The following is a 25,903-nucleotide window of genomic DNA, read 5'->3' as shown; positions in this document are numbered from 1 at the left end:
TGTTTCTTTTTTAGCAATAATGGCTGTACAAAACATATTCATTGTTTGATTTACAGATTCAGAAAACTAATTTTAAAAACTAGCATATCTGAACTGTCTTGAAAACTGTAAATCTTGTTGTTGGTTCTAGAAATTTCACAAGTCCACTTTTAGATGGAATGAGTATTGATACTTCCTCCTTAACATTTATCGTGCCTATTGGAGAGGATGATGACCCTTAGAGTGCAAAAATAATTTACCTTTGATATAATACTCTCTAAGAGTTACAAGAGCTAATAATATTTAGGATATGCAAAAGGAGATAATTGGAATTGTATTAGTGATTACTAATTCGGAGCTTTTCGGTGGGAACCCATTTAAATATTTTTTTGTTAAAACATATTTTTACTGTCAAATTATCCGAGTAATTTTATTCAAAATTAAAGCAAAAACGTTATAGAAAGAGAAAGGAACATTCAAAATATTTGATTTTCTATCTCCCTACAGCTTAAACTACGTGGGAGAATAGGTACATAAAATCCCCCCAATCCCTTTCATATGCCAAAAAAAAAAAAAAAAGGGATGTATTCACACTGTCTTTTTTCCCACTTTAAGTTGTTTCACTGCAAAAGTAAACAAACCTTCAATTTCTTTAATGTGTTCTTTTTAATTAGAATTCTAAACAGAAAAAAAGTGCAGTGGAAGATATCTTCATAAATGAAGGCTTAAAGATACCCAAGTAATCAAAACTAAACATCAAAAATCTTAATAATAAACTTGTTCTATCCCTACAAATTGCTTTTAGAACTTCTTACATTTGCTGAATATATTAACACAAAAGACTAAGTTCCTGTTTTCCAAGTGACACAAAATACTAAGTTCCTGTTTTCTGTAAGTGCCAGGTCCAGAGCCTATGCCATTCACTCTGGATCACATGAATGGTTTGAGTAATATTGTTATCAGTAGCAAAATTTTAATAATAAAGGCAAACATAAATCACACATTTCTTATCTTAAGGTAAATTAGAAACAATATATGGTTGCTGAATTTTCTAAGTAGCGACTATTTCTAGTCACTGTTTAAGTCCCAGTCATTACTACAACACTGAAAGGTTGACAGAGGCAGACCTTTTGTGTACTTTTAGCTCGTTTATATTACGAAGACAAACACTTTGAATGCACTTAATTTTGTAATTTGTTGCCCACGTTTTGCTGGGGTCCCAGTAGAAATTAATGCCACGATGCAGCTGCAAGATGCAACTTATTCTGGCAAAGCAATCGAGGGTTGAAACAGCCAGAACCACCCATACTAGCACAAGGCAGCAAATGTGAGGAGCAGCGCCGTGTGTCTCACCCAACAGGAAACCAGAGCAGTGGCGAAGGAGCTGCCCTGATGGAGAGCTGTCGCCAAAACTATTTTAATACAGAGAAAACCCCCAATTATAAAATAATTACTGCTCAGTAAATGTAAACTGGTGGATTCTGGTTTAGAATATCAAAAGCTCTAATTTTCTGCATATATTGAAGGAAAAGTCAGTTACAGCAGTTTTTTAGATAATTTTATATGAATACTCAATATAGGTTGCTTAGCTTGCTTTTGCAGTAAATTATTTATACTTTAACAATATATTAATACTAACTATGGTATTAGATCCCCAGTATTGGAGTTTCAGGCAATCTGTAAAGCACTTAGCTCAAACAAACAGCCAGAAGGAAAGTTGTGAAATTCTAATAAAAGAAAACTTACAGAGTCTTCATTTTGATCTTTCTTGGGTCTTTGTTTTCATTTTTCTCCTGCAACACACATTATTGTCACATTACATGCATTTCTTTTCCACATCCCTATCCCTTCTCAGATTTAATTTTTATGGTGAAGGTTATTTTTCTAATTTGTGCTTTCCAGTTTTCTGACCAACACATTGGCCATTCTCTATGCCAAGACATTTATTGGACACTTATAATGCTTTTAAAAATAAATTAATTTTATTAGTTAGAGCTTCCCTAAAATTATATTTCATTTAATAGCCTCTGGGAAGAAATATTGTCAAAAGCTTTAAAAAAGTTAAACAAATTATGTCAATCAGTTCCACTTCATCCACGTGTTTTATGATATTTAAAAAATGCTTTCAGCCTACATAATCATGTGGGATTTTGTCCTACATTTGTTTCCAAAAAATACATGCTGGATGCAAGAATGTCATATTCCGTGATGACTAAAGCAATCGTTTCTGTCAGTGTCTCCTCAGCTTGCCAGCTTTCATTTATAAATCAAGTAGTCTCCTTTTTGCTCTGAAACAACATGCTCCAATAATTTAGATGTCAAAACAGAACTTTCTGGTACAGAAATTAAAATAGCAGTGTCTTGCTTCTTGCTGCAGGAAACAAACTCAAATCCTTCCTGCAGCAGCACAATTGGAAGTTGGCTTTATGAGCCATCCTGAACTCAGACTGACATCTGCTGAATATTATCCTCTTTGATAGGAGTCCTACTTCTAGGGATAAATAATTTATTTCATGAAAATTTCGTACTTTTTAGCTTGAGGTGACCAAGGGACAGCTTATTATCAAGGATTTCACTACCATTTATGAAGTTTATTAATATAGAGACCCTCAGTGGAAATGCTGCTTATTCTGGGTCAGAATTTAGTTAATACAGAGGAACTGTGTAACTGAGAATTAAAAATTATTTTTGTCTGCCAAGGAAAATAGAAAATTCAAAAATTTTCAAACATTCCAGTTCTTACAGTGTGAAATTCCATTTTAAAAAGCTACAGCTATTGCAATTATTTGTCTTACTAAGGTCCTAGATGACTAAAAATGTCACATTATTTCTTGACTTAAATGCAGATTTTGCATATGAAACACCCACATCATCCAATGCTTTAGCCTATGGTTTACCCTATACTTGTTCTTGCAGCTGAGTCATTAGACCTCGTGCTTGAATAACTGGCTAAATTTGCAGCTGAAATTGACTCAGGGCATTTTTGTTAGGTTTCAGATGGTAGCATTCTTCCTTAGAAAATTGTGATGATACATAGGCAAAAATTATATTTTTGGTAATATTGTTATCAAGTCATCTAATAGTAAAAAGACCAGACAACAATATTTTTGTATTTTGCTTTCAAAATCTCTTCCAAAAAAGCCAACAGGAGAAATGCTATTGATCTTGAAAGGGAAATATTTGGCTGTATTTGGCAGCAGCATCAGTGCTTTTCTTTGAAATTAAGTGCAAACTGTCAATAAAAGAAAATAGTATTTAAAGGAAGAAATGTCTTTTATTTCTGATTTTTTCTAAGTTGTTTTTTTTTTGTTTTCTTATTTGAATTACAGTTGTTGCACATTGGACCTTTTGGGGAAGCCAGTGTCACTGTATATTTATTCAGGATGCCGGTCTGTGATTTGTACATACTGTGGGAGCTGATGCTAGAAAATTATTTGGTTTTGTTTTAAACAAGAGTGACACAGGAGCTCTATAGGCAGGGGAAATGTATGGTTTTTAAAAACTTTAATCAGGAAAAGTCTTTCTGCACACAAACATACTGGTTAACATCATTTAGTTATAAGGCTCATTCTGCCTGAGAAGTGCCATTGCAGTCAAAATTAATAAAAGAAAAGGTATTGAGGAAAGCATTTATATGAACATATGAACATATTGGTGATCAGAGCTGTTTCACTGAACTGGGTGCTCTGGGAATGTGAATATTCCAGTATTCATCTCATGGGGTACTGGAAGAAATAAGGGAATTGTGCTGTAGAAACTGATCCTTAACTGGTTTATTCCCAAAGAACAAGGGCACATCCAAGCCTCATAGGAGCTTTCATAGATAAAGGTGGAAGAAAAACTACTGGAAGACAAACATTATTATTCTGGAAAGAAAAAACAAAGGCATCTGGGGAAGAGCTGGTAATTCTAGATCTTTCTGTAATGTCCCTGAGCTTTATAAAGCAAAGTGACAATTACAGCTTTTATTGACTGAGCTTCATGCCACTTGTTTGTACCTCTCTGCCCTTTGTCTACATTTCAAAATACTGAATTTTACATCAATGCTTCATTGTTGCAGGATCGCTGAGTTCTGGTAAATAAGAAAGGCAAGCTAGGGCACAGAGGGCTGTTAAGACTGTGTGAGGATTTGGACAGCTTCGAGTCATGCCTGACTCTGTAATCAGTCTTTCCCCTTCCTTTGGGGTTAGGTGCATTAAAGTAAAAAATCAAACAATTTATTCTAGACCCAGTGGAGGTAGAGAGTAAGATGATTTCTCCCTCAGGCTGAATGTTTTCCTGGGTTCTACAGGAACAGAGTAAAAATTAATTCATGGAGCATCTCCTAACTCAGACCATAATTAAGTTTTCCATTCAAGCTCTTCAGAAGTGATCTGTCTGCATGCTCAACACCACTGTTCTGTTTCTTTGTAATATCATTTGCCTCTTTAAAAGCAATTTCCTTTAAAAAGTAAATGCATAGTGAAAATAACTCCAACAGTGGAATGTATATTTTTTAAAATAAGGAAAAGTGTTTGTACTTCCACGGTAGAAAAGATCTCTATATGTTCATACACTAAAGCATTTCTTTGATTTCAATTAATCTTCAAAAATTATTAACATAGTCAGCTTTACTATAGAAGCTGCTGAACAGATGTAATACATATCAGGGTGAAAGTTTTCAATGATTTCCAAAGTGAATATGCACACAGAGTTTATATGCAGAGATGCTGGCTGTATTTATAGCTTGAAAAGTTCGTACTAGAAGCAACTTATCTGAAAAGTCAGATAACCCAGAGCAAACGCATGCAAATCATGTCCTTTTAAATGCTATGTGAAATAATGCATACGCTGCCTAATTTGGTTCTGATACCTGATGATTTCCAAGATATTTATAATATTTACAGTAGGGGTCATGGTAGTATAGAGAAATAGCTGAAACATTTGAATTGTTTGTTACTGACTATGTTAAACTGACTTCAGGTTACCAGAGTTAGAGATACAAATATTGTGGAGGATAATGCCCGCTGGAAGCTCAGAGTCCCTATAAGGAATGGAGAACATGATGCAAAAATGATTGTGTTAATAAAAGAGCAATACATTTTCTTTCCACATAGTGGTCACCAGCCTTCCAGATGAATATCCTTATTGGGGAAAAAAAATTAACCAGCCAGTGCTCTTGAATATGTGCACAGGCAGAAAGGCTTTGCATCTTAGTGTTATGAAAAATGTATATGTTCCAAACCCACTCTGTGGCACCATCAGCTTCCCTATTAAACAAGCAATTGCTTCATCCTCCCAAGTCCATTAATTTTCTGTTACCCTGCCACCAAATTATTGATTTCTCCCCTCACCCCCAATCACATATAACTCTCCTTCAGTTTGTCTGCTTTCTGCTCTAGAAGGGCCTGTAATTGCACCGTGTCTTTCCCATCACCTCTTGCCACCACACAGCCCGAGGCACTCATTATTATCAGCTGAAAACTGCTGTAAGTCAGGTGTTGCTCAAATGATCACAGCATAAAGACAGAAATTCTCCCTCTGTCTACCTATCAAAAGCTATTACTCCACATAAATGTACAAAGACAGGCTATTACTTCTACTACTGTTGTTTCTCCAGGTGAGAGTTACCATTTCCTTGCTGTTGCTCTGTTCAATATTCCAAGCATGGAAGCTGGCTTAGGAATTTTACTGTGAGGGGAGGGAAACTGCCACAACACCTCCACACTTGTATGCCGTGGCACTAAGTTGTTGAGTTTAGGCATGAAATAAGAGAAAAGAATAAAAAAAACCCCAAGCCTGTGTTTTGTAGTAATTTCATTGTTTATGGACTGCCAAATTAATATAAAGGAGTCTGTGAATAGAAAAATAGAAAAAATACAAAATTAGTGGCTTTGAGTTGCACCTATTTTGAGTACCTGAGTTTGGGATACAGAAAAGCTGCCAGCAGTGGCTGCAGAACTGTCAGCTCCACTCAGGGCTGCCGAACATTTACCCCCATGCTTGTTTACAAGTAGCACTGACAGCAGCAGATCCTTCAATACAAGTGGAACTTGAGAAACTAATGATACACATATGAGGACTCTGCAATTATTTATGAATACTCTTTGGAACTCCTGTGCTAAAAAAAAAAAAAGGTGCTGATTTTAGATAACGCAGAGTATTCCTTAGGATTGTAATAATGGTGTCAATATCTCCAGTTCAGTTTTGTTCTAAATTTCTGTCTGATACCAATTTGTGACCTCTGCTAATTGCATAATATTTTTAAAATCATTGGTGAGCTCCAGTGTAATTTCAGTTGTAGGGTTTTTTGTGTATGTGGTAAAATACAATATAAAAATTAATCTGAGATTTTGGAGTATTTGATGGATAAGAATGAAAATATTAGAAATAAAGAATGGATTAGACAGAAATGTCTCTCCCCTATGTCCTCATTCTGCTATTTTGTGGTGTTTTGAAAGTTTTTTTGGTTTTGTTTAAGTGGATTACTAAAACTACTTTATAATAGTATTATATTATAGTATTTATTATATTATATATTATATTATACTATTTATAGTATTATAATAGTTCCCTGAACTCCCAGTCTGCACATTCCAGCCTCATTTCAGTGCCTCTGCTTATTGGTTTTCCTATACAAGTCTTCAACTAATTTTTCTCACCCCCCATCCCAGTGGTTATTATACTACTTTATATATTTTTCCTCACATGTTTCTTTGCTGTTTTCCCATGTTGCTGGTGTTTTTCTTTTGTTCTTTCCACTCCCTCTAGAAGTAACTGCACAAGTCAATTGTAATTATTAAGAGAAGCAAACTAGGGATGGAACAGCAATAATGCAGGAATTTCTGTGTGGGTGTCCAAAAATGGTAAAGCAGCACCTATCCCTCAACAGTGTCTCTCACTTCACCTTTTAGTATTACCAAGGGTAAAATAGAACCAGTTCTTATTTGTTTTCAATCCTTCAGGAGCAAATCCCTGCCTAAATCAGGATGAATAATAACAGTGTGTTCTCATCACATTTGTAGCTGCTGAAAATTATTATAACTTCCTCAATCTTATTACTCTGCTTCTTTTACTAGGATTGCCAACTTTTCAACCAAAAATACCAACACTTAAGGGACAGTGGTGCAATCTGGCTTGTACACTAGATACCTCTTAAAAGCATGGGAAAACCATGGTACAAGAAGGAGCCATGTTCTATTTTCTGCAGATAAACCTTTTTTTTTATTTAAGAAGAAATTGTTCCTCACTGCAGGTGATAATAGATGGGTAATTTTTCCACTTCCTAAACAACAATTGTGTTTCACCTCCATGAACCTGGTTAATGGATTATGAAGTCCGAGGTGACAGTTCTGGCTATGTAGAGCAATACTGCAGACTTCCCTGAATTAGATCCTAGTTTAATTTTATCATTATTTTTCTTCTTAGGAATAATTTAAAATTTTCAAATAATGGGGAATCCATGGCAAATTGGGATAAATTAAGCAGTAAAGACAGTGATGAAAGAATAAATTTTGCTGTTTTCTTCCATTCTGAATTTGTCTCATTTGCTCTTCATTCTTGCATCTTACAATTTTGTCTTCTGGATATAAAAAATGCTAAAAATTTTCCTTCCCATGGAAAGGTACAGGATAAAGATCATTGTTATAGCCTGTCTGGAAGCCCCTCCAGTTTATCAGCTGTGGATACTGGCACTGCATTTAGCATCCAGGAACTTTCACCCCTGTGCCAAAACCCACAATGTTATGTTATGTTTAATTTGGACATGGCTTATTTTCTTTTCATTGACATCTATCCTGTCCTAAAATAGAGGAAATTTTCATCTACTGTTGTTGATGTTATTTAACTGTTATTTAACTACAAGTTTGCTTGTGGGTTTTTTTATGCTTTCTCCATTTCTAACTTTATTTCAAGCTGCACAAACAAGAATTTCCTGCAAGTCTACTAGCTTTCCTGTACTCCAGTTTGAAAGGCTAGTAGCATCTCCCCCTATTTTGGGAATGTTTTAGATAAATCACCTGCAAAAACCAGCCGTTTCATTGGAGGTGAAACAGCCCTGAAGGGGCAGTGCCAGGCTGAATGACACCCTCACCCAAAATTCTAGTTAACTGCACCTTCCTTGATGTTTGTCCCCTGACAGATGTGAGGAAAAAATTCTGCAATTTTTTTTCTTTAACTTAATATATGGTACTACCAAACCCCCATTTATCATCATGGACTGATGAGATTTGCAATTTTCAATAACGCAGACAATTTTTCTGTGGAGCTCCTTCTGTTGGCTAGGATTTGTTGGGTGCTTATTTAGAAACATAAATAATTTTATCTCTGCCAGCAGCAGCAACCACCTGCATTTCCTAAGGCTATTATTTACGAGAGAAAATCTAGAAAATATTTTTCATCATTTTTATATAACACCATGCCAGTGACAGGCTCTGCAATTCAACAATGCTCATGTGAAAATGAGATACATTTTCCAGATAATTCATCATTAAGCCAGTCATCGTTTACTTAAAAAAATAAAACCGAGTACAACCCACCAATATACTTTAGGAAGGTTTGTGAAACCTTTCAGAGATTTTGATTGGTTTCCAAATGGGATGCTCTTATCCACTGAGGTTCTCCCTAATCTTTTCCTGCCCCCAAAAAACAGAGACAGCATAGAACAAAAACACCATTAGTGCCTCATTGAGGGACAGGCCATAAAGTAAGGTCAGACCTCAAACCCCTTTGGCTACACAGGGAAGAAATACTTTGCTTCTTCCTGCATCACTGATAAAGAATATAACAATGCAGACAACAATACAGTTAATGTTTAATAAAGTTACACCTCTATAAAACATAAGCCTTGACTATAATTAAACTGAGACATCCCTTAAGATACCCCTAGATGACTTAGTTGCAAAGAGCTATGTATTGAAGCAAGTAGGGATTTTTTTTTCAGTAAGGAAAGCAACCTATGGATTTAGACAGGTTCTGCTAAAAATACAAGATTTACTGCTCTTTGTTCTGTGTGACTAGGGTTGTTTGAGTACCGTTTATCTTTTATTCAAGCCTCCACTAATTACCAAAGGATTTAATTTTAAAATATTTAGCATTTCAGTGAAGTACAGAACTCACAAGGTTACTTAGTTTCTTTCAAAAATAATTCTTCCATGGAAGCTACCTTGCCTTCCTGTGGCTCAGGATATTACAATTCTCATTTTGTGAGGGGAATACTGAATCTATGTGCAAGCTTCAAATAATTGGTTTTCTTTGGGTGACAATATAAGCTTTCATTACAAAGCTCAGACTTTTCAGAATGCTGAAGCACAGCTGGTGTTCTTTGAATAGGAAAGTTGGTGTTTCAAATTCTTGGAACCTTTAGAACATTTTGAGATTGATCATGTGTTTTTTCATGGTGAACTGGATTATTCAGAGGAATACTACTAATAAGAAAGCAAGTCTGTTGTCTCTTCAAGTGTGGTGGGACCTGCACAATAACGATCAGACACAATCTGATTGCCATTTACTGGATTTTATGCATACACATACCCACAAAGATGATATATGTCTTCCCCAGCATACGTTAGGAGCACTCTTTTCCTATCAACAAGGACATTCCAAAGCTTCTCCTTGGGTATTGATAATGAATTGCCCAAAACTTTTATTTTATTAACAGCTGTTATGTTAACAGCTTTATTTAAGAGCTATTCTTCCACAAGCCTTGGTTTTGACACAAATTAAAGTGTAATCCGTCTAATAGGTAAACAAAACAAATTTCTGCTTTAGATTTTTTTTTATGTGCTTTGAGTTGTGGCAAACACTAAATGGCAGAAGAATTTCTCAAGATTAGGTAAATGTCTGCCCAGACAGATGGTGACTGCTGCAGGATGAACTTCTGAGTGGTCTTCAGGTCAGACCCTCAAACTCCATTTCTAGAACCTGTCAGAAAACTCCATATATTGATATTTATAGTAGGCTCATCTATCTGAATATGTGATGATCTAAGTAAATAAAAATTCATAAATACCATGAGGAAAATCACAAACTCACTGTCAAGCATGTTACTGTAGCAGAACTTCCCCCCTGCCACCATCACCTGGCCATAAGAAGAAACCTGTCAGACAGAACTTTACAAAATTAAAGTCAACATTTAATGATTCATGCCTAAAGCAATGAACTGCACACATTAAGATAGAAAGGCTCCTATCAGGAAGGCTTGGGGTGAGAAGTCACAGTACATGTTGATGTTCAGCCAAGTAGTGAGCAGTGCCTGATTGCCAACTTTTTTTCTTTTTTTTTAGTTTGACGCAGACAGAGATGAAGAAGAAGTGTTCTCTGACATAAGTTCTGCAGTTGACAATAAACTATTTGCAAACAAAGAGACTGCAGCAGGTGAGTTAATGTAAGATTTAAAGAACCATATTTATTGTACTGCATTTGACATTGGGATGCCTCTTTCATATTCTTCAAGTTTGGATGTGGGTACTGTAGCAGTCTTGACCAACCTCAAACATTTGCACAATCAGGGACAAAAATCTCTTTATATCTGGAAACTTCATATAGCTTATCCAACAACTTTTTTATCTACAAGTTAGCCTTGAAATACTGTGGCAAGTCCACTAAGCTATACTATTAATAAAAAAATGATGTAAGTTTTCAATTTCAGTTATTAGCTGTTTCAGTTCCAGTGATACCTTGGTGTTCACCAGAAAATCAGTCCTGTGAGATTAATGATCATACTTCCTGCCTAATAATTGGTGTGAATATAAGTCACGTGTTTGGGGATTTTATTTATTTGTTTATTTATTATTTATGCTTACTGAGGCTTGAATATCTTCAAAGTAAAGCCTTTGAGAGACAAAGGACTGCAAAAGAATTGAAGCTAAAAATCAAAGCACTGAAAATATGTAACATCTGTCAGAAATGTTTTGCTTGAGGGCAGCAGAGGAGTGTTCCTTGGTAACTTCACTTCTTCCTTTTACAATGGCATCCCTGGCTGTTTTTCAAATCAGCTACTAGGGTTACATATGTAGATGATGTCATAAATGCCTTCTGAACCAACACACAAAAATAAATTTTGGATAATGTTCTAAATGAGATAAAGATGAAGTACCGAGGTGGGGAGGGCGAGGGCAGTGAAAGCAAGGGGAGCTGGGGTTGGGGACGATGATGAGAATTATAAGAAGTGCATCAGCTGAAAAGCCCATAGGATTCTAGTGGTCACCCTTCAGATAAGAGGCACAAGAATAAAGATTACTTTCTTTCTCTGTTAGATGGCACACATTTATTTTGTGCTTAGCCTTATTCATAGAGGCAACAGGTTGATCACAAACCTAAAATGGCATTCCCACTGTACAACATTGTGTTGATAATTGCCTCTGGATCCCCTAACTGATTTAAATTCTGGACAGGAGGAAGAGGAAAGAAGTGTCATAAAGGTGCAAGCTCTGACAAACAGCTTGACAAGAGCTAAGCAATTTGCACAAACTGTTTGTGATTCTGGATGAGTTCCAGTCAGTTCCTCAAAAGTCTGATCTATTTAATAAATAGATCAGACTTTTCCCTCACCAAAATAATTGGGTAGCCATGAGCAGATGCCATGCCACATTCACCTAATAGTGCCCACTTTGAGCACTGATAATAATAAGGAGATTTGAGGGTTCTATGAAGGTTTTTATGAGATCAGGTGTTTTATTTCCAGATGTTGCAATTCCAGGATGTCTTGATCTCACTTCTTGTCTTCTTGTCTTATTAGTTATATTGCAGTATACTGTAGTTCCTTGTAGCAAACATAAACATAGTATTTCTAATATTTTCATGCCTCCACATCAATCTAATTCATGTTATACCTGTAAAATCCAGTTGTAATCAACTTTGTAACAATATGTACCAAAAGAAAACAACTGAAATGTTTATAGATGAAAATACAATTTTCTCATTGTTGCCTTCTACAACATATTAAGACTGTTGCCAAGAGCAACAACCTGTCATGAAACTCAACAGTGTAAGGTTGCAGTAAATTTGTATTAGAAGCATCTTACTGAGAGGAAAATTAAAATTTAATCATTCTAATGCTAATCAGTGCTTCAACAAATTATTTCTATAATATTCCACTTGAAATTTATCTTCTAAGCATTTGTCTTGCCCAAATGCTTGTATGCAATATGTATTAATTGAGTTATTAAATGGTGCATCAGAGCATGTTCCATAACATAAAAAGACACTTTTATTTTATTGAGTTTAAACTTGTTATTAAGAGAAGAAGTATGTTTCATGGGATAGGCTTAGATTGCTTTTATGACAGTCAGTGCTGAACTGTGTGAATACTATCATTGTTAAAATATGAGTATGGGCATATTTGAGCCAATGAACCATACTGAATAGAATTGCTAGCAGGATTCAAAATAAGTAATGTATTTAAGCAAAGATTGGAAATTCATTAGCTGATTTGCTAAACACAAATGGTCCAAGGAGCAGACTTAATTAATTTGCATGATGGGTCATAGCTACCTTGAGATGGGAAGTGAAGTCAACTGCAGATAAATTTAGAGAGATCAGTACAGTCTATTTTCATTGTATAAATTAATTTAGTGAACTGTGAAAAAGCAATGCTTGACATTTGCATTTGTGACAACTTAAGGATGAACACATTTTCAGAGAAAGTGCCATGAAGCCAGGCTTAAAACACTGAAGTGTTTTATAGGACCAGAGACTTTACAGCCATGATCCCCTGGGCTTTGGGCTGCATCTCTGCGGTAGGAATTACACACCTGCCTATGACAGCCACACTCTCTCAGCTTTCCATGATCAATATTGTGCAATTCAGCTCAGGAGCAACAAACATTATGGAAAATACAGCATAAAACATGAAATACAGCCTCATGGTGAAGGAAGTGACTGAGCACAGCCATGTACCTCTCTGTCCCTGACTGTCAGACTTGGCAGGGGTAGCACCTGTCAGCACATCCTTGTACAACTGCAGCCACCTTTAATTAACCTTGTCCTCTGTGCTGTGTCACTGGATCCTCTTGGATTCCTCACAAGACAAGTTTTTATGAAAGACACCTTCAGTGTCAAGACATAAAACATGGCAAAAAAAGGGATTGCATTTCAGCCTGTTCCTCCCCAGAGACCTGATGATTCAGTTAATGGGGATTTAATAAAAACTTTCAACTGCCTTATTTTTTAATTGTGCTATACTGCACCTAATAAAATCCTCTCTTTTTTCCTCTAAGGAAAACACAGGGCACATGAAAGTGACCAGGTGTCGCTTTCCTTAACTTTATTCATGCAATCAAGGAAACATACTTTAAGCCCCAAGGGTACCTTTTCAGATCACATGCTGGCAAGTTATTTCTCCATGGTAGTTGAACTTTCATGGGCTTTCTTAAATTTTTAACTTGAGTTTCCCCTTTTGCAATTGATAAAGTTACTCAGATCGCTTCCTAAAGGTTCATATAAGCACAGGAAGTCTCCAAGTTAACCAAGAGCTTATTTGAGCCAAGAGATTATTTGGTGGAATGGGACACCCTTTTGAAGGAATTAAGAAAAATCAGACTGTAAGCCTTTCCTCCTAATAGACAAGTGTGAATTGTTTTTGTAGCCTAGTTCTCATGGTACCAACTTAGCAAAGGAAAAACATTGCAACTTGCTCAGAAGAGGCAATAAAACTTATTTATGATCAACTGTTCTGTTGTCAGACATGAGATGTGCAGCCTGCAGCCTCAGTGAAAGCAGCAGGGCATGTTTGCTTCCAAACTCTTTTTCTTAATACGACATTGTGCATTTCACCTTTGATAGATAAACGTTGCCACAGGTTTTATGTAAAATGTTGCTGATTTAAACTCACATTCAGAAAACCTGAGCCAAGTTTTGAATTATGCCCTTTCCAAGGCTCTCCCTTTGGCTTCAGCCTTGTCTGGAGATCTGCCTAGAGCAGGATTCCCGACTGCCAGTACCTTGCCAAGGGGCTCCCTGCTGTGCCTCTGCTGCCTGCCTACTAGCCATAGTTAGTGAGCTCATTGTTCTCCCCTGCAAGACCTGTTTGAGGAAGACTTAGTCCAACCTTAGCAAAATATGCTCCTTCCAAGAACGAACTGAGCTGGAGCATAGCAAACTACTCATGCTGCATCAGGGATGTCGCAAGAACTCTGATATGTCCCTTAATTACTTTATCTTGTCTTGGAAGTAGCCATTTGCTTAAATTCATTTCTCATGGGTTTGTCTTTAGGCAATTTGAGAAGGGTAAAGAAGTCTGAGCATTGTTCAGTGATAGATGGTTATGGGGTTTGTTAGTTTTCATTAAAGCATGAAAGAAAAGACTGATTTTCAATTTTTCTTGAATATACCCTAGGAAGAAGCTATGCTTTTCCAAGGACACCAGTATTCTAATTCAAGGGAAAAAGGCTTTAAGATGCTTGTCCATATTAAAATTGTATAACCATTATGGCTTTTATCACTTAAGATACATTATGCATGAGTATTCATTTTCAGCCTGACCTTTACATTTAAGTTTGCAGCACCATATTTCATACTAATGTTTCTAGCTAAGAATATGTACTGCTCTTGGTAGTTAAGTGACAGTTAATCAAGTGCCTTTAATAAAGTGCCAACAAGTGCCTTTAGCAGTGATTGATGTGTCAGAGTAGGCCAGTGCCAGTGACAACTGAGACTTCGTTAAATTATATTATCAACAATGACACAGTATTAAGAGTGAGATGTCAGCTGATAAATCAAAAAATTAAGATCTTTTCAGCAGCTGGAAATCTATTTCCTTGCATACATCTTTTAGAGAAAGTTATTTTCAAAAGACCAGAAAGTGTACATGCCAGAAAACATGCTGTGTGTGTACATGTGACACTGCCGTACCGGGAGTATAATTCCTGTCTGTAATTTCTCTGTAGCAATCTGAAAAACTATACATGAGCATTGGGGATGGGGGCAGGAGAGTGAGGAACAAAAACAAAAGCACCATCAGATGGTAGATGCAGGTCTTTCCCTGGTTTCTCTTAGGTAGTCCAGAAAGTTAAAATGAAAATTAATTTGGCAGTTATTGTGATAAGGATTGCGAACTAAGACACCCTGGAATCATCATTTGTACCATGCAGTTACAGTTTTTGGTCATCATGACATCCAGCTCTTCTCCTCTATTCTCTCTGTCAGGGATATTTACTTCACCACCCACATAGATTATTACTATGCAAACTTCGAAAGCAAACAAACCCAGATAATATATAAATGCATCTGGCACAAATTGAACTGCAAAATCTATTATTGATACTGCTTGTTACAGCAAGCCACCCATACAAACAACTCTAATGGTGAGAAAACAACTCCAGGTCAGCAACAGGCTTAAAACTATGTACCCTCAGTGCCAGTGCTTGCAGGAACATCATAGCAGGCAGAGACACCTGTAATCCAGGAAGGAGGGGTTGTTTTCTTCATACATGATCTTGTTTCACTGAGGACATGAGGAGACAAAACAAAACACAGCTGACACTTCCCCTGGTGTTACCTGTTGCTGCCCACACGATGTGAGTGGTTGGACTCATCTGTGGCCAGCTGGTTATAATTTTTAGGTTTCTGTGTATCATTACAATATTTTTGTTATTCTCATTTTACTAATGCTGTGAAAGTGACTTCTATAGTCTCACTATTGACAGTTTTATGTGTTTAGAATATGTGCAGTATTTGGTTTAGAGCTGCACCATCTGGAGGACTCAGGAGAACATTTCCTTCTTTATTGCCCAGGACTGAGATAATCTGATTGGGGTGACAGTGCCAGAATATGATGACCGTGTTACAGCCTTCCTATGTTTATATAAAAACATTGTTGGTGGTTTATCCTCCCATTGTGGTTTAGCAATGACTCCTCCCCTACATGGTTTCTTGAAATATCAAGCTCAGTTTCTGTTGTCCTGCACCTTCAGCAGTTCAGCTGAAGCTAAACTGTAAAGCTCAGCCAGATCAAGGCTTCTCAGCAATTGGATTTTGTCATCCCAAGTGCAAGAGACTGCATTCTTCCTGGTCCTGCCACAGGAAGATGACAAGGAGAAGGGGCAGAGCCATACAGACTCCTTGGGAAGGGGTAGAAGAGGATGGAAATGGAGACAGTTGCTGCTGGAATCATGCTGCTTTGGTCCCCTATCCACACCACTCAAGGACCCTTATCTGCTAATCAGAAATCAGTATTTCCTTTCTCTTTCTTAAACTGGTTTGTATTCTCCCTTGAGTGTGCAAATTTAAAATTGCAAGTGGTGGCATGCAGAACACCCTGCCCAATAAATATGCAATCAAGCTAAAACAATTTACCATTTAGCACAGCCCTTCCTTATTAAGATCTGCAGTAGCTTTTATGGATATATTGAAGGCTTTGCTAATGAAATACCATTTACATGGGCACTCCAGCAAACCTGAATGATTGGTTCCTTGGATCACAGTTTTTGCACAGGTACAGACAATTGGAAATATTATAGTGTTCTACCACATTAAGTGAAAGTTTTCAATCCATTTCTGAATTCTAATTTTCTTTCCTATTTTAGGGCCAAATGAACTTGATTGCAGTCTGATTATGGATTCTGGAGATGCTGTTTATACAGAATTTGACTTTGAAGACCAGGTAATTTTCTGTATATATGTCTTCTCTCTAGACAGTTTTCTAGTTTATGTATATACTGTGCTATAAAATTTGTCTAAACAAGTTGATGGTACTTTAAGGATAGGGCAAATGGATTCTTAAGTGCAACATAAGTAAATTCATGATACACAGGTGTTGCTTTCTGGTTAGGAAAAAAGAATTAATATTACTGTAGTATTAAGAGCCTGTATCTTCCATTACTGTGCATTGCTGAGTTTTCACCATGAATTTAAAAACATTGGCAAATGTGACAAATAGAATTGCTAAAATGCACTGTAAATCTGCTGTATATTTAAGAAGAAGTAAAACCTTTCCAAAGAGCAGTATGAAATTATAAGTGTGAAATATAACTACAGCCAAATCAAATGTTCTCCCTATGAAGAAATGTTTTTAAGAATAAAAAGAAACAAAGCCTTACAGTATGTTGAAGTCAGCCTTTCTACTGAACCTGTCCAATCCACATCTAAAAACTAAATTTTGATAAGAATTTTCTTTGTATATAGGTAGAATCCTGGGTGGGGAGGAAATTATGTTTATCTTTCCCCTAAAATTTTCACATCCACACCGGTAAGGTCACATCTGGAATACTGTTCAGTTCTGGATTTAGTAATATAGGATGTGGAGATACTTAAAAGAATCCAGCAAAGGACCACTAAAATAATTAAGGGACTGGGCCATCTCTCTTACAAGGAAAGGCTGAGAGACCTGAGTGTTCAGTCTGGAAAAGAGAAGGCTCAGGGGCACCTCATGAAAATGTACAGAAGTCTGAAGGGAGGATGCAGAGAAAATGGATCCAGGCCTTTTCTAGTGCCCAGTGACTGGGCAAGAGGCAATGGGCACTGGACAAGAGGCAATGGGCACAAACTGAAGCATGGGAGGTTCCTGAGGCTTGGATGCTGTGCTAAGGATAAGGGCTGTGTGCTTGTTACTGTGCTGTGGATAAGCATTAAGAGAATGCCTTAGAATTAAAAAAAAAAAAAAAGAAAGAAAGCCATCTGTCTATCACACCACCATACTTAAGGGTGGTGGTTTTGTATGTTTTGCTTCCTGTCTTCCACTTCTGAATGACTCTGCTTGTATTTTCTTCATGAATACCACAAACATCTCTCTAGATTTGTAAGCAGCTTGGCACAGAATGCTAATTTGTGTTTCTGTTGTCATTCAACAAAATGCAGTTGCAAATGTTCTCACCTCTTTTCTCATTACTTGCAAGATATATCTTTTCTTGTGACATTTCAAAGCTAGTGACAAAATGAGGGCCAACAAAGCTGAATTTTCATTATGATTGGATCATTCATTGGTTTTCTTTCACAGTATTCAATGCAACACTTTATCCTCACCTGCAAAATATTATATGTTCTAGCTCCATTCATTTATTTTAATTTTTAGATCCTTTTACTGTTCTTTTTGGCTCCGTTATTTCAGCTTGGCTGTTTTTCAAGAAGGCAGCTTGCCTCTGTCTTCACATCCCTTTTTAAATCCCATTCTTTTATAAACCCTTCTTAAAATGTTCTTTGTCCAGGAAACTTCTAAATTTCCCATTAGCTTTGTACTACACTTTATTATTTAGGGGTTTAGGCCTATAAAGCAGAATCTATATTTATATTATGTTTGGCTATTTTGATGTTAAATTTTGCATTTTAATGACATTTAAAAGAGGGTCTTTTGGAAGAGTACATACACTAAAGAAATCATACTCTTGGTTCATAATGTTTACATAATATTCACAAGTTTTATAGTTACAAAATAAAATAAAATTAACGGAAATGTGAAAATTATACTGATATCATAATAATTTCAAGCTATATAGTTCACTGATGATACATTACACCATCCATAAAAGCACTGCAGTTTTGAATGCATATGATACTCACATGAGATTGAACAAGACTATGATGGGACCTTACTGTTTTTGTCAATGGCAAATATTCTTTCTGCCAGATGTGGAAGTTAGCTTTTCTCATTATTTTGCTAAACTAACACATTGACACTCTGGCAAGAGTGCAATACTGTTAACACAGAAGGAGAAATGAAGCTAAAACAGTGCTAAAAGCCCATCAGTCAGGGACAGCTATATAAATATGAAGTGGCTGGCACCAACTGACTTTAACTGCAAGCTGGTATGTTGATACTTTTTTTTGCAACATTAAAAAAATATTTCTATTACTAATAAATAAATAAATATACACACAGTTTATATTAAATACCTTGTACAAATATAAAGAAAATATAAAGGAGAAAACAATTGCAATCAATTTGAAATTATGAAAGCAAGTATTATATACAGGAGCAAAAAAGGGAGTGGAGATTACCATGAAGTCATAATACCACCTAGCTGCCTGGTCTGAAAAACAAAATGAGAAATCACTCTCAGGATGGAAAGATCAATAACTAAATTCAGGAGTGAGGAACTGCTCACATTCAAAACTTGAGCTCATTTTGACTGTGGCAGTGATTTAATCCTCCAGTGATTTACCACATGCTGTTTACGAATTGTGTGAAGCATCAACAACCTTTACTCAGAGAATCTCAAGTGGAAAAAGAATGTGTGTCTGGATACAAATGTGTCATGCAGTGATGCTATTGCATAGGAAATCTGTCATGAGAACGTGGGGGATAAGAAGGCTGGTTTCCAAGCAACCTTACACAGCTGAGCTGCTAAAAATGGCTGAATTTTAGGGGAACATCTTGGTAGTCACTGAACAAGGGGAGTTGGGGGTCACACAGAAGACAAAGCCACAGCTGGCAATGGGTGCCTTGGTGCAGCTGAAATGGACTTACACAGATACTTTTGCATTTTCTCATTCTTGGAATGAGCCAGGAAAATCTCCAGTGTAAACTAAACCAAAAAAGCATCTGAGTTGTTCAGATGTACATTAGTTCTTCCAGAATAATGTCTCCTATGGTAGGCAGGAGCAAGGAGATCGAGTGGTGTGGCTCCAGGCACTGATGGAGTCCTTGGCTCATGTAGGAGTGGCAAGTGCTCCCAGAAACACCTGATACCTCTCCTTGAAACAGTGCAAAGCAGCACTAGTCCAAAGATCTGGCTTTTCTGGAAAAGTATGCAGGGGAAATTGAATTTAAAACAACTCAGAGAAAGCTTGAGCTTTGAATTGTACATATTATAAATGATGGTTCAATTAACTTTATGTAACTAAATTAAAAGTAAGCTGATTGTTTTCAACTGGCTATGCATGAAGACTTCAAGAACCAGAACACTTGTAATCATCAGTAAGTCCCTACAGCACTGAAAAGCAGGAGGGAAATACCCTTTAAAAAATTTAAAAACTCATTTTTTTCTCCAAATCATTAATAACTATTCTTCTGGTTTTGTCTCATATCTGTAAGATCCTGTATTATAAAAGGAATAATATAAGTTTTTAGAATTACTCAGAAATACATTCTTCTGAAAAACAGAAATGAGTAAATAAATGAAGGAGATAGTACCTCTCATTGAGAATGACTTATGGAAGAACCAGCCATGGTTCATGTCTTAGCAATCTCTACAGTTTTTTCTGGAATAATGATTACACTACTCATTACTTGATTGGATAACATAAAAGCAAAGTGACGTGGTTAGTTTCAGATATTTTAACCCATATTAAGACTTCAGGAATATATTTTGGGCCAGGCATTTTTGAGTGCTGCAACTTGAAAGAGTATTCTCAATTTGCAGAACTTGCTGTGGTGACTAGTGTCTGGTTTAATGAGGGTTGTTCTTTGCTGCTGGAATGCTCTCAAGTGTGATAAAGGTTTTTAATGCTCACTGTGTTCATTTATACTTGCCATTCAATTTCTCAACTTTGCCAGAGAGACTACCAATATAATGCCCTTGTTTCTAGAGACCAGAAAGTTTTTATTTTTAACAATTGGATTTTTAATTAGAAACCTACCATTTGGCTTATTTCAAGTGCATTCAGGCCAAAAGGGAGTACAGAAGAATTGGCATCAGTGAATCCTATCAAAGAGTTCCAGAAGAAAAGAACATCCGATTATTTTCTCATGAAAACAAGACTTTCAGGAGAACCTTAACTAGCTGGATGAATATTTCAAGTAATTAAAGAAAAAGTTAAAACACACGGTCAGGCAACTGGAGAATGGATACAATCCTGTACAAGTGATTACAGAACTTTAGAATTTGGGAAATGTAAAAATCAGGTCAACTTCAAGTAAAATCCTGAAAAATATATTTAGCCTCTAGTAATATTTGGAACAGGAGGTCACAAATTTCATAGAATGGTTTGGGTTGGAAGGGATATTAAAGATCCTTTAGTTCCAGCTTCCCTGCCACGGGCAGGAACACCTTCCACTAGGCCAGGTTGTTCAGAGACTGACTCAGCTTGGCCTTGAATGCTTCCAGAGATGAGACATCCACAGTTTCTGTGGACAACTGGTCCCAGTGCCTCACCACCCTCACATCTACAAAACATGGAAATGCATTTTTGTGCCTTTCAGGGAGTTACCAGTTCATAACTGAGAGATTTCCATGCCCTTGCAGTGTCATGCTGCATTTACTAATTCAATTAGATAAATGCAGTTAGATAAATGCAATAGTGCAAAGAAAAGATTGCCTTTCCCCCCCCCCCCCAAATGTATCAAAGACCAAGGAAAGGTAGATTTAAAAAAAAAATTTCTGTTCAGTAATGACAAGCAATCAACTCAATGAAATAAATTGAATAACCCAATCTTTGCTGCAAATTCAGAATGTTTTATAATTAGAAATGTCACAGCTCACTTGAAAAATTCACAAGCAAAACCAAAATCAAGTGGAGGAAAAAAGCTCTGAAAGACACTTACTCATTCTAACAAGAGGAAAAGAGGAAACAGGCTCTCAATTAGAAGTTTTTGCCATGTAGTTACAATTCATTTTGCAGCTTAGTGTAGTTTCCTGTCCAAAGCACTGAGGAATCCAGGCTTTAGGAGAGCAGAAGAAAAGCTTTTAGTGAACTGATGCAAAGCAGACTCCACTGCTACCAAGACTATAATAATATTTCCAGCCTGACTGATTAGCATAGCTTGAAACTTAAATATTCAAGAGACATAATGAAAAGTTCCTGAGAGTCTTTTCAATGCAGAGGCAGAACACAAATATTAATAAAACTGATGGGCATGAGCAAAGTGAAAGCCTCATTTAACTAAAGCTCTGTGGATTAAACCAAAGACCATTTTCCTCCATTTACTGTGTTTCCTATCAGTTGTCACTTTGTTTTGACTCCCTTTTACCTACTCTGAAGACTCAGTCCAAGTAGTTTATTTAAACCTTCAGACACAATACTTTGGGGTTAGGATTACAATACTACAGAGAGCAAACTGCACACCTTCATTAGCAGGAGAAATTTTCATTCAAACTTCTAAAGGTACCTTTTAAAATCAGATAAACATTAATTAAATTCTCCAAGGAGTCAGATTAGATTGTCATATATTAATCATTTGCTTTCTTTTTACTTGAGAACATAAGGAACTTCTGGTGTAACTGCATTTTATTCATATATGCTGTGCAGCATTAAACATTATAGGTCTTAGTAAAATGACCAAGAGTAACCAGAAGCCATTTGGCCTTTTAATGCTGAACATATCTGCAGTGTCCATTTCTCTTTTGCTGATAGAAAGTGGTATCAATTTGAATTACTGATTCTGGTTATACAGAGAAACTGATTAAAATAGGAATATGGGATAGAAAAGAAAATGAGAGGATACTTAGATAATGGTTGTAAAACTCCGTTATCTCAACATTTGTTTTTTGTCAAAGGTGGAGTCCAGTCTAGTTTAAGGATATCTGCAAAAAGGCAAAATGAATAAGCATCCAAAGACATGAAAGAGCTGGAGAGGCAGGCCTAACTACAGAGAAAAGATGTTTAATAGAAATGTACTGAAGTCAGTGAACAATCTGTTCAGTTCACGTTGCCATGGAAACTATCCTATTAAATGCTTAAAAAAAAAAAACAGTTCCAGAAACAAAGTACTACAGTTTGCCTTACAAAATGTTTCCTGAATAAGCTCAAACCATGTGTATTTTGGTGCTTTGAAATAATTTTGGAAATGCAAAGAATTTTTTTCTCTTTCAAATCACCATTGTACACTGTAATAAAGGCACATGTTGGAAAGACTCCTGCTTTATTTTCCCCCGTGCAAATCATGGCAAAATGAGCAAAAAATAACCAAAGAGTCAACCTGCACTTTCTTATGTGAAATGCCAGAAGAAGTTCTTTGCTTCTTCTTTCACAGATGTTATTTGAACTTACTTTCTGGTGATACTTATATTAGGGGGAGGCTAAACTGCCAAGGTTAGTTGAAGTCTTTGCATTCCAATTCTTTCCTAATTTTGAACCCAAAGCTGCTGCCTGCAGCTCTGGTGGGCAGTACAGGGCATAAGGATTCAGTTAAAATGATGGTGAGCTCAAGTGAGTTACTAGAGATTTAAACAGCAGTGACAACATTATTCTTCAAGAAGTGCTGCATGTATGCTTCACTGAATAATTCTGCAGTAAATTATTAAGTCCTTCTCTATGGCTTGTGGAAATGTCTGTAGTAAAAGCATCACAATTTACAGTATCTCACCATCATTGCTGTAGGCAGTAGCAGTAGGATACTGCCCCTTCTTTCCTCACACCAGCTTGCCCTTCCCCTGGCAAAGTGAGGCTTTTCGCCTTCATGAACAAAATATAACTTCCCAGCTAAATTTATGAGTTCTACCTTTATAGTCCAGAGAACTTGCATAATTCTTGGGGAATATCAGGTATCCCACACAGTTGATGCAAATAGGATCCACAGCAGAACTTTTCCTCTTCTACCAAAAGTTGATAAAGAAATGTAAAGGTGTATTTTAAACCCATTCTGCTTCCTAGATTTAGAGGCCTCACTCAGGGCTGTGAATTGGTTCTGTTCACGTAGAACCTAAAGACAGCTACCAAAACCCTTTCTTGAAAACATTTGTTGTAACAATTCCTATATTTTAAAATACTGCAGAAGGAAGTGCCTTTTTATTTCTTTTATATTTCTTAACCACTGTCAAAGTACATCCTGTATATTTTTACATACACATATAAAACTGCAGTGATTGCAAAGATGCTATTTTACTCTATGGGATACAAAATTGCTCTTAAAATCACTTATTTGTATTGTATCAAAGCAGAAAAGTGGTTTCTCTGAGTATACTGGGAAATAAAAAAAAATCCCCTATGTATTTTCAGAAAGCCATATGTTTCCGACTTGGTTTTTTTACTCCTTATGTATCCCAGGATTGTGCAGTCAATGTTAGTCATTTTGGGCTTAAATACCAGTCATAAAGAGTGAAAAGTGGCCTAGTTTTAGAACTCCTTCACAGCAGTGCATCTCAAATCAGTGGACTGTTTCTTCAGATAGTTAAATTCCTTCTTAACACAGAAGTCCTTTAGAAATACTGCAGAAGTTGAAAGTTACAGAGCTGCCTAATAACAGATAAATAGATGCTATAGTAAACCTTGAATATGCTTGTGAAATGTTAAGCAGAGAAGGCCTTTGAGAGGTAAAATTTGAACACAATTGTCAATTTTTATCTGAATAGCAGCAAATCATAGGATCTGAGGTTGCACACTGGGTTTGGGGATTTATTTGCAACACTCTATTATTGTCCTTCTCCGTGCCAAGATCTTTTTCTTTTTGAGAACTGAGTTGAGACAGGCAAATACTCCACATAGAGAAGAATAATTTAAGGAGTGATGGTGATTTACAGAAAACAAGAATACCAAAGGAAAAATAGTGATAACTTCCAGAAAGAATTTTGTAGGCACTGGGAGCTTTCTATAAATACAGACCTAACTGAAAACTGACTGACTATATGTCACAGAACTATTTTAAAGTCAGTGATAGATAGAAACTACGTATAGATAATATAGTTACTGAATGTCTCTAATGTCTTTAAAACACAAATATATTTAAAAATCAAGCTCCAGTTCTTCTTCAAGTTGCATATAATGCTGAGCCCTCTAGTTCAGCCTTTTAAATCAAATTAATATTAAAATTGCAAATGAGGTGCTTAGTTTACCAGAACACTCTTAAGTGCTGTGTTGATGCAAACTGCTGCTACCCTCCGTGGAGGGGCGTTCTAGCTGTACACCTTGTTGACCTTAAAAGGTAATTTCTTTGAAATTTTTTCCAGTGTCTGGAAATCAATATAAAACTAAATAGATTTTGCTTTCACTTTCATGCTTAGTATTCATTTTTGTCATTGTAAATATGTGCAGAAGTTAACAAAAACCAACCCCCTCCAAACTATAGCACACAAATTCTGGTGTTTTCCTCTCTAAACTACCTACAGATATTCTTCTTGATGTTCTTGAAGAACAGGAATGCAAAATCTGAAAAACCCGAATCAAATTTAAAACCTAGATAATTTGATATTGGATTTTGACTGTTAGAAATGCATTAATCTCTAACTAATAAGTATAATTTGTTATTTTTATTATTTTTAGAACTGATAATAAGTTTTGTTTTAAAAGAAAAATCACAGAATCACAGAATGGGGAAGGTGGGAAGAGGGACTGCAGTGAATCATCTGGTCCAATCTCCCTGCTCAAGGAGGATCATCCCACAGCCCATGGCCCAGGATGACCCTTGAATATCTCCAGTGAGGGAGACTCCAGAACCTCACTGGGAAATCTGTGCCAGTGCTTGGTCACCTGCATAGTCAGGTTCTTCCTCTTGTTTAGGTGGAACTTCTGTGCATCAGTTTGTGCCTGTTGCCTCTTGTCCCACTGCCCAGCAGCACTGAGCAGAGCCTGGTCCATCCTCTGGCACCTCCCTTCAGATACTGACTGATATTGATTAGATCTCTTCTCAGCCTTCCCAAGGCTGACCATGCCCAGCTCCCTCAGCCTGTGCTCACAAGAGAGCATGGCACAGAGTTTTGTCATTGCTAGGAACCCGGAATTAAACGGGAATCACAGTGATCTCATCTGTCAGAATTCTGTAGATGCTATTATGAACACTGATGTTTTTGCAGTTGTATGCACTGTGAACAAATAAAAATCACCTCAAAAAACATTAACTCTGTACGCTCATCTTAATTTCTTTAGTCCTTTTAAACACAAATAACTCCACTCTGCTGAGCAGTATGAAGTATATAAGCAAATTTTACTTTCAATGGAGAAAAAAAGCCTTGAAGTGTGAGGGTATTCCTACTGTGTCTTACCTTATTTATTAGTTCTGGAGCAGGGGAGGTCAGAGCACAGCCACCTCTGCTTTGCAGAGGCATACTTTAACACTCAGCTCACAGAAAGCAGCTCAGGCTGAAAAATTGATTTGAAGTATAAATCAAATTTAATGGTATGGCTCATAAAATCCATACCC

General features: G+C 36.5%; 1 protein-coding gene across 1 annotated transcript in view; it reads left to right on the top strand.

The window, feature by feature from the left end:
- The window catches only part of AK5 (adenylate kinase 5), an 81,244-nt gene that overhangs the window by 28,796 nt on the left and 26,545 nt on the right, over window positions 1-25,903 (top strand). The window contains exons 7-8 of the mRNA XM_005423089.3: window positions 10,242-10,332; window positions 16,482-16,558. Of these exons, the coding sequence (XP_005423146.1) occupies window positions 10,242-10,332; window positions 16,482-16,558 (168 nt within the window). The remainder of the gene's footprint in view (window positions 1-10,241; window positions 10,333-16,481; window positions 16,559-25,903) is intronic.

This window comes from Geospiza fortis, unplaced genomic scaffold (genome assembly GCF_000277835.1).
Source record: "Geospiza fortis unplaced genomic scaffold, GeoFor_1.0 scaffold333, whole genome shotgun sequence".
Taxonomy (NCBI): Eukaryota; Metazoa; Chordata; class Aves; order Passeriformes; family Thraupidae; genus Geospiza; species Geospiza fortis.
The sequence above is the reverse complement of the archived record's forward strand: the minus strand, read 5'-3'. Positions and strand labels throughout refer to the sequence as shown.